The sequence below is a fragment of the Lytechinus variegatus genome, chromosome 5 (assembly GCF_018143015.1).
Source record: "Lytechinus variegatus isolate NC3 chromosome 5, Lvar_3.0, whole genome shotgun sequence".
NCBI classification, from domain to species: domain Eukaryota; kingdom Metazoa; phylum Echinodermata; class Echinoidea; order Temnopleuroida; family Toxopneustidae; genus Lytechinus; species Lytechinus variegatus.
In genome coordinates, this window is record NC_054744.1 from 47,366,233 (window position 1) to 47,376,711 (window position 10,479).

At 39.0% G+C, this 10,479-nt stretch overlaps 1 protein-coding gene across 1 annotated transcript; it reads left to right on the forward strand.

The window, feature by feature from the left end:
- The first annotated feature begins 9,632 nt into the window (after window positions 1-9,632).
- On the forward strand, window positions 9,633-10,046 carry LOC121415488. Its single transcript, XM_041608688.1, has one exon. The coding sequence runs from the start codon at window positions 9,633-9,635 to the stop codon at window positions 10,044-10,046; it is 414 nt and encodes a 137-aa protein (XP_041464622.1).
- Window positions 10,047-10,479: the final 433 nt, after the last annotated feature.

Sequence of the window (10,479 nt, forward strand, 5' to 3'; positions counted from 1 at the left end):
AGTGAAAACACAAGGTTGACCAATAGAGCCAAAATATTAAAGGCCGTCAAGTTACCGCATTGCGCGTTGTTATAACACATTCGTGCATTCTCTAATTTTGCACACGCTTTTAGCGCTTCTCTACCCTTCAAAGCATGGCGGCTACGTTGATACGACTAGGGGCCCTTGGAAATACCTAAAAGGGGTTTTCTTCCGATGAAAGGGGCTCTGTACGTGTTCGTGAGGGGGCATTTTTCTTGCGTAAAAGGGCAATTGTTTGTGCTTCAAAAAGTGGGGGGGGGGGGGGGCACTATGCCCCCCATGATCGCCGCCCTTGCATTACTGATATCAAATTATTTAGCCTGAAATATTGCGCAATACATGTCAAACCACTCCCACTATTGCTAATATATTGAAAGAAAAAACTGGGGAATTTCCAGTTAGACACGTTAAATGTGACAAACCAGTCGTTAGTAACGATAAATAGACCAGTTCGTAGTTACTTCATGGGCAATTTTCGTCAAATGACCTTTCATTTCTTTCATCATGATAGGCAGATTTCAAAGCAAGATATTACGTTAGCTTGCCTTACATAGCAGGATGAAGAAATTGAATAGACCAGGTGACTAGGATAGCAAACCAATGAACACTTAATGAAGGTATTTGTTGCATTCCTACTTTGAATGCATATCTTAGCATGTTGCATAATGTACTTGACAAACTGTGAAATACCAGTCGTTCGTGGAACGGTGGAAGCATTGTTTTTTTTTGTGGATGTAAATGAAAACGACAATTCTAAAGAATATATGAATAATGGAGACATCAAAGTTGGTGCTTATCTCATTAGATTTTAAAGCACCATGTCACTTTAGTACAAATGACCTTCTTCTGATCATGCGTAGAATCTTTTGATCATGCGCAGAAAGGAACTACGAACTGGCTTTAATATTGTAAAAACGTCTCCGTCTCAAGTGCGTATGCGCCATTAAAGCTCCACGGGTCTGGCATCATAATTTGCTCAACCGGTGAAGTTGGTTATTACTTGCTTAACTTGTTCAGTATTTCGCTGTCGTGGGTGTAGCAGGGGAACTTTTTATTTTTTATTCTTCCCACATAAATTACGTTCTATCCCTTTTTTCCAATTTTGGATAGAGCCTATGTTCGACGTTTTCAAAATTCTATTAAACAAGTAGGATTTAATCCTGGTTTTGATAACATGGCTTCAGCTTCCATTCCAGGCCTTTTTCATCAGGTACTTGGTAATTTCTTAGTTGAGGACGGCGTGTACCACGATGACAAACGAATGAGACGCATCTTCGTCGATCCCGACGATGATCTCCGTGGTACTAACCTCCAGGAGGCCGAATCGAAGATTACACCAGACCAACATCAAGGCAAGGAGAGTTACAGCCCATGACATCACTGTTGGAATGGATGCGACGTCATCAAGCAGATCTAGAAGAACATGATATACTTCAGATATCAGACAGTGGAAGAGATAGAAGGTAACACAGTGGCGGATCGGGGGGGGGGGGGTGGAACATCCGCCTCCCGTGAGGGTCAAAGTCAATATTTTTAATGTATATAAATAAAATTTACTTATCCTCTTCGTGCATCAGATAAACTTCTAAAAAACAAAGATTTATATGCGGAAAAGTTTCCAGTCTTTTTTCCCATGACAAAGGCGATCGATGACAATGAAATTGATTTTATTTGACCCTTGTCCCGGTGTTTGGGACACTATCATCGAACATTACATATTCAAAATCATTTCATAAGCAATTATTTTCACAAAGTATTCGAAAATATGTTCATGAATCACAAAGCCTATTTACAGAGTAATATGATGAATAGTACATGAAATTAATTAAATTACTTTATATTTCGGGCCTTTCCACACGAGAATCTTAAATCATCACTGTAACGATGATTAAAATTGTTTTTAGAATCATTACCATTCACACGTTCACTCGAAAACTGTGATTTGAATTTCGAATTCCTGAGCAAAGGCGGTATTGTGTCCTCGGTGACATGTCAATCAAAGCACGGCATCACAAATACAAACTACAATGCTGGGGCGGATCCAGCCTCCGCCAATAGGGGGGGGGGGGAAACGGATTTTTTTTTTAGCCGCATTTTCCCCGATCGGCCGCTCAAAGTTGAATTTTGTTTGTTTCTTTGAAGGGGTAGTCTTAACCATGTTAACGGTCACTTCTAAGCTTTATTCTTATAGATCAACATAAATATATACTAATCTTATAAGCCTTATTTGAATAGTGCGAGCGCGAAGCGCGAGCTTTTAATTAATTTAATGTATTTTGTCCTAAAATTTAAACATTCGGGGCAATGTTTGTGACCATAAACGAGATGTGTATTCAACTAAACAATTACTGCGAGCGCGAAGCGCGAACAGAAATCTTTGTATATACGTTTTGATCTGATAAAAAAGGATCTAGTAACGGCTGCTTGTTAGCCATTTATAAGACGTTACATATTCAACTATCAAATAATGTGAGCGCAAAGCGTGAGCTTCTACCTGAAGAATGGAAATTCTAAGCACTTTGTGTAATCGTGAAAAGGATATCACTATAATTGTTGCGAGCGGGAAAAAAAATCGAGATTACACCTAAAAATGGGACTCTCTATTCATGTTTTGTAGATCATGAAAAGGATGTGTAATTGGAAATCTTTCTACAGTAATAATACGAGCGCAAAGCGCGAGCAGATAATTTTTGAATGATTTAATTAGAGAACATATACAGCTTATCTGATTTCGACCAAGAATTTGGTTAATCTAAATATCTTTTTTATCATGAAATCAATCAAGCGAGCGCGAGCTTGAAATATTTGATATTCCGATCTGAAAAAAAAATCGATTAAAGCTCTGAATTTCAAGTACTTTGTAGGAAAATTGTGAGGTGGATATGGATACAGTAAAAAAAAAGAGCTGATATGTTTCATTATTATTACTTTGAGTTTTGAGATAGGACGAGGACATCATAAGGACATTATGTCATCATATGATGACTAACTTCCTATCTCTCTTCTTAAGCGCGAGATTAAACTTGTCGATTTTCCATTCTGAAAAAAGGACAATTTGATTATTAAATTAATATCTAATTAATTTAATGATCCTAATCAGAGCGCGAAAGCTGTTAATATGACGGCCTGAAAACTGGACATATAAAGCACTTTTGTAATTTGAATACGAAGCAAGAGTTAATATATTTTCAACAATCAATGCGAGCACAAATTGCGTGCCGAAATTGTTTATATACTGTCATGAAATGGGGATTTTAAGTAGTTTGTTTTAGAATTAATATTGAGATATACATAACTTACGAATCATAATGCAAGCGTGCAGCGCTAGCTGATACGCTTTGACAATCTGACCTGAATAAGGATATTTTGAGAACTTTTTGGAATACAGGAAAATAATAGGTACCTGACAAATTAAATATTGCGAGCGCGCAGCGCGAGCAGAAAATGTTAATATATGTTTACAGAGCACTTTTTGAAAAATCAATTTGTAAATCAAACAAAATAATGAAAGTTCGATTTCCGAGCTGAAATATTGACTTAAAAATTTGATATTTGAAGCTTTATATTAAAGGACAAGTCAACCCCAGAAAAATGTTTATTTGAATAAATAGAGAAAAATTAAACTAGCATAATGGAGAAAATTTCATCAAAATCGGATGTAAAATACGAATGTCATGATGTTTTGAAGTTTCGCTTATTTTTCACAAAACAGTGATATGCACAATTTAGAGGCTGTTTATAGTCACATGCAAATGAGAGAATCAATGATGTTACTATTTTGTTTTTATTGTTGTATTACACAATATTTCAATTTTTACGGATTTCAAAATAAAATAAGGACCAACTTGACTGAACCATAAAATGTTAAAAATGGTAGTTTCACATGTTCAGGGGAAATGAAACTTTGTTCTAAAGCACAATGAGGAGAAAATTAGAATATTTCATTTTCCATACAATAAAATACAAAAGAAATAGTGAGTGAGTGATGACATTTGCATACCTACCAGGATGTGCATATAACTGTTTTGTGAAATTTAGCGAAACTTTAAAATGTCATAACTTTCTTTTTTTTATTTTTCTCATTTTATTGAAATCAACTTTTTGTTGCGGTGGACTTGTCCGTTAAGCAAGATATGTAAATCACCTAAAAGGCAATGCGAGCGCGAAGTGCGAGCGAAAATTGTATATACAGTGCGTCCCCCAAAAAACTATACACTTTTCAAATTGCTGCCAAATAAAAAAAATATTGCACTTTAGGGGAAAAGACTATATGAAAAGCCAATAAAGCCAACTTTCAGATGACACCAACAACTTGAAAAACTATTCGTGCTTGAGTGAGCCCTGCCCACTAGGGTATGAAAATTAGGGTGGGCCGGAATTAGCCTTCAAAATTTTTTCAGGTTTTTTGTTTGGTACCTTCATAGTTGAGGGTCTAACTGGTCATACTGGTCCAGTTAAAATTTTACTGTGCCAGTGAAAAATTAAACTGGTCTTTTATACTGGTCTTGTTTCTGGTGGTTGTTACTGGTCTCAATGGTCTTCATACTGGTCTCACTGGTCGTCTTACTGGTCTAACTGGTCCTCAAACTGGTCGAACTGGTCCTCGTACTGGTCTTACTGGATCAGTTTATTACTTGCATTTGGTTTGTTATATACCATGGCCAGTGAAATGTGATGGAAAAGATGGTTAGTAAATTAATCTTTCTGCTGTTATTTTGAATGTGATGTATAAAACTACACATTTTCATTGTGAATTAGTTCACACAATTATTTTGAAGGTTTTCAAACAACAATGAGTGCTATATTGCAAAGATATTCCATTATAAATCCTGATTTTTCTTTAAAAAACAGGAAATATGCAAATGAGGTAAACCACGTGATCAGCATCATCAGAATTACTGGTATTACTGGTCTTGACCAGTTTAATTTCAAACATTGGAATTACTTTAGACCAGTTGACTATATATCAGAGGAATACATCTTCCCAGAAGGAAAAACCAGTTCCACTGGACCAGTTAGACCAGTATAATTTTAACTGGTAACTCTGGAAATTGGAACATCGGTTTACTGGTCTAACTGGTCATACTGGTCCAGTTAAAAATTAAACTGGTCTTTGTACTGGAATTTTATACTGGTCTTGTTTCTGGTGGTTGTACTGGAATTTTATACTGGTCTTGTTTATGGTGGTTGTTACTGGTCTCACTGGTCTTCATACTGGTCTCACTGGTATTCATACTGGTCGAACTGGTTCTCTAACTGGTCGAACTGGTCCTCGTATGCATCAGTAATTGTAACAGCACACCATACTCAACTGAACTCATTTGGCATCCCATAATAATCCAAACAATACTTTGTTTGTTTGGAGGAAGTCCTCCAAGGTATATAGTGACAGGGAATGGGATGAAGGGTGGTATAATCTAAGTATTGTTACTGCAGATAAGATGCCAAGCAGCATGCTTGCGTGTCAATACAGGAGAGCAGTGCTATTGCAGTACTGAATATCAACTTATAGAACTTACAACTATATTGGTTAAAACTATGTTTCCTTTAATGTTGCTTTGATGGAGCAAATGATCATGTGGATAGGAAACAGTTCTGCAGAATTCATTGAAACTCAGAGATTTGTCTGCCTTTGATGCCAACTGGCACAGTGTTCTTACGGCATTGGCTAAAGCATAGAGATGGATTTACGGATTGAGAAGAAGCTTTTACAGAATAAAAAGTCTTTAGCTTAACCAGTACTTGAGAACGTGTCATTTATCGCCGTTATTTGTATTGTCGATCATCGGGGCAGGAACAGTAAGAATATTATAGAGCCATAGGCGATAAACTTCACGTACTATGGAGAGTTGACTTCAACATGGTTCCAGTCTGCATGGGAATTTCAACAAGCCTGATGCCACTCAATGGATCCTCTACAAGACATCAGATCAACCTTTTTAACAGGTTATTGTAGATTGCAGTGGAAACTATTAATTTCAATTCTCATCGTCAAGTGGATTGCTGTTAATTCATGGACAATTATTAGCTTTCATGGATACATCAGAGCGATATTCAATTCACGGAACTGTTAGTTTGGAACTCTTATTGCCAAGTGCTTTGCGCCTCCTTTTAGCCGACTTCAAGGATGTTCAACTGTACTTCATCTACTCAAGCAACATCAGTTCAAGTAAGATCACAATGAGCAAGTATTCATTCCTAGAACCAACGATGAATTAAATCAGAGTGAAATATATATAGACTTGATCTTCAAGATTCATGGCAAGGTGATACCGGCAAATGAATTTCTTTTGTAAATCTACTAATTATATAATTGTGAAGACTCGAGTATTATATCATGAAAGATATTGAATATGTTTTGAAATATTTATGTTCACATATATGTGTAAATATTTGTGTATAAATTCATAAATGTATCATAATGCCTTTTAAGAATTCTAGGCATCATTACTGAAGTCATGTTATTAGGACATTTCAATGTCTAATTAGATCTCTGTTTCTATAATTGTGCTTCTTTCATTAGTAGATTCACTGGTAAGGAAAACCTTGTGCGTGCGTCGCGTTAGATATTGTGTGTAAATCGCATTGTAATTCAGCTAGAAGTTGTTTAACTATAAATTGTTGGTTAGTTACAAAGTGCATTATTTTGGTGCGCAAGTAAAGGCTGTTACCTTTGACAAATCTTTGCCACATTTACTTCATCAAGTTAAGGCAATCATGACAGATGCGCAAGCGCGAAAATCATCAAGGGAAAGACAGCCCACTGAAAAAATGGCAGCTTTGCAAGCCAGTGAAGAAGTTAAGATAGAGCGAAAGTTTTTCAAAGCATATGGCACTCTAAAAACAAGTGAAAGAAGCACGGGAAGTAGTCAAAACAGGGAACGAGGAGGAATTGATCAGGCAACAAATAGAAAGTCTCGAAGAAGGAGAAAAGGAGTTGGTAGATATTTTCGAAGTTTTGAGGAAGAACAAGGCTCCCATTAGAGAAGTGGCGACTAGGATGGACAGGGCGAATGCCATGATAAGGGATGGTATAAATGCCCTTGAAGAGGTGTTGGGGTCATTGGTATGACCTTTTGATGCTGAAGACCGTAAGCAAATAGCAAGAGAACTCTTGAAACAAGAGTATGCACAGTCGGTCTTCAGCTCATCTTTAAGTGAGGTCCCAGGAGCTGAATCAAGTCAGCTTCCTGAAGAAACACCAATCCCTGACACTGGTAGTCTTGCCAGTCGTCGAATGGTGCCTTATCATGACAAGGCTTCCTCACGACCTCCTTCCGATGATGGCGTAGATAATCCGTCAGAATTCTCCAGAACTTCATCTATCGCCAGCAAGCAGAAGCCTCTTCAGTCAACATTAGATATGCAAGGGTTTGCACAGACACTTGCAGATAGCATGTACCGGACTAGGCTTCCGGTTCCGGTTCCCTCCACTTTCAGCGGAAACCCTCTTGAATTCGTAGAGTTCGAGAGGAGTTTCACCACCTTAATAGGCGATAGAATTTCTGCAGCCGAGAAATTATATTACCTCAGGCAGTATGTGACAGGACCAGCAAGAGAGGCTATTGCTGGTTTCTTTTACGGATCAACAGAATCTGCTTACGAAGGTGCATGGAAAAGTCTTAGGGAAAGATACGGTCATCCATTTAGGGTGCAGCAGGCATTCAGAGACAAGCTCAACAAGTGGCCTAAAATTTCTGCCAGGGATCCGGAGGGTTTGCAGAAGTTTGCAGATTGCCTAAAGGCTTGCAATGATGCAATGCCTTATGTTGATGGACTTGCAGTCTTAAACGACTGCAATGAAAATCAAAAACTCCTAGGGAAACTGCCTGGTTGGTTAATAACCAGTTGGAACAGAATTGTCTCTGTAGACCTTAAAAATGGATTTTATCCTTCATTATCTAAGTTTTCAAAGTTTGTTGCTCAAGAGGCAAAGATCGCAAATAATCCCATCTCCTCTTTAGGAGCTGTCAAGGGACAAGAATCCTTTGCAGATTCAGGCGCAAAGGCCTCCAAGGCCAAAGTTTAACGTGATGGCCTGAAGAGGGGCTCGGCCCTGGCTACCAAAGGTGAAGAAAAGCCTTCTAATAGTACAAACAGTCAGAGGCAAAAGGGTGGCACAAAGTCTAAGGATTCAAAGACTTGTGCCATGTGTTCCTCTGCAGACCACCAGTTAGAGAAATGCCAGAAGTTCAAAGATAAAACGCTGTCTGAGCGGAAAGAGTTTATTAAGAAAGGTGGACTGTGCTTTGGATGCCTGCGTAAAGGGCACATGAGCAAAGAGTGCAAGAAGAGGCTCACATGTGATGTGTGCAGCAAGCGCCATCCATCTCTACTCCATGAATATCGAGTTGGTACAGAGGCCACAAGTCAGTCCTCTGTCCAAGGAGGCCAAGATGGAATGGATCATGTATCCACCACCTCACATAAATTACACTTTGGAAAATCAATCAACACATCTATGATTGTTCCAGTGTGGGTGTCTTCAGAACAATGTCCTTCTCATGAAATACTCACATATGCTCTGTTAGATACACAAAGCGATGCCTCATTTATCCTTGAAGACTTGGCTGAGGCTTTAAGAGTTCAGAGACAACCTGTGAAGTTACAGCTGTCCACAATGACGTCTTCATCTACGATTCATTGTGACTCTCTATCCAACCTTGTAGTAAGAGGTATGACATCTCCCACGAAGCTCAACATTGGTAAAAGTTACACCCGCAGGTTTATTCCTGCAGACAGAGACCACATTCCTACGAGGGATACGGCCGACAAGTGGCCGCATCTCCAAGAAGTAGCTCGAGAAATGTCGGCTCTACAAGGTTGTGAAGTTGGGCTATTAATAGGGTACAACTGCCCTCGAGCTTTAGTACCAAGAAATGTTGTCACTGGCAATGACACAGAGCCTTACGCCATTCAAACCGATTTGGGTTGGAGCATTATTGGTGTATCAAATCCAGAAGGTGACACAAGTCACTGCGGAAGAGTTGCAACTCGAGAGTGTCCTGGAATAACTCCCAAGGATGTTTTAAGTGCATTGGAACCTGATTTCAAGCAGGAATCAAATAGTGACCCGTCCGTCTCGCAGGAGAAGGTATCTCCCGGAATGAGGACGGTCACCTAGAAATGCCGCTGCCCTTCAAGAAAAGGCCAGAGATGCCAAACAACAGGCGTCTTGCAGAAGTAAGGTTACGCCATCTTTCTAAGAAGATGGAACGCGATGATGAATACAAGGTTCAGTATAAGGCCTTCATGTCCGAAATAATCGAACGAGGCTATGCTGAACGTGCTCATGATGCTGGCCAAGAAGGGAGCACAAATTACATCCCTCATCATGGCGTCTTTCATCCTCAAAAGAGAAAACTGAGAGTAGTCTTTGACTGCGCAGCAAGGTCCGGTGGCACTTGCCTCAATGATCATCTACTGAAAGGTCCTGACCTGACAAATTCACTGACAGGTGTGTTACTCCGGTTTCGACTCCATGAGGTGGCATTGATGTGCGACATTGAAAAATATTCTTTCAGTTTCGTGTCACGGAAGGCCATAAAGACTTCCTCCGCTTCTTATGGTGGGAGGGAGGCGAGACCCAGAACAAGCCAGTCGACTTTCGGATGACGGTACATCTTTTTGGTGCTGCATCCTCACCAGGCTGTGCGAATTATGGTCTGAAGTACCTTGCCAATGCTCACAAGGTTGAGTTCCCCTTAGCTGCTTGTTTCATAAGCAGAAACTTCTACGTGGACGACGGCATAACAAGTGTGCCAGAAACGGAGGATGCTATCCGTCTGGCAAGAGAAGCCGTTAGTCTTTGCAAGAAGGGTGGCATTCGGCTACACAAATTCGTATCCAACAGCAAGAAAGTCATTGAGAGCATTCCGGACTCGGAACGTGCGAGTGGGATTTCGGGTCAAGACCTCAGTTTCGAGGATTCCTTTGAGCGGGCTCTCGGAATCTGGTGGAACGTTGGTAACGATCACCTTTGCTTCAAAATATCGCTTAAGGAGGCCACTGTGGCCTCAGCCTAGAAATAGTATTTACAAAGAAAGTTTATAAATTTGAAGAAATAAATGCAAAAATGGTTTATAGAAGTCAAATTAGCAATAATGTAGAAATTAGCTCTGCTTTTTATAACTTAATGGAAGTTTATAATATAACAGTTAAGGAAGTGGAAAAGATTTTTGTTCGACCAAGGTTGTGCACATTAGTTTGCAAATTGAGAGAGTTTCAGTTTAAATTATTGTATAGAATAGTCTATACGAACCATCATCTACACAGATTCAAACTTCGGATAAATGGGTTGTGTTCATATTGTAATACTTCAGAAGAAACATACCAACATGTATTTTTTGAATGTAATATAATTAAAAGACTGTGGGAGAAATGTGCTGATAAATTAAACTTACCGTTTCTTAGGAGAATATCTTGGAAACAAATTCATATTGGAATAAATGGGACTAA

Excerpts from the sequence above, each read along its gene's own strand:
- LOC121415488 (XM_041608688.1), top strand. The coding sequence starts at position 9,633 with ATGACGGTACATCTTTTTGGTGCTGCATCCTCACCAGGCTGTGCGAAT.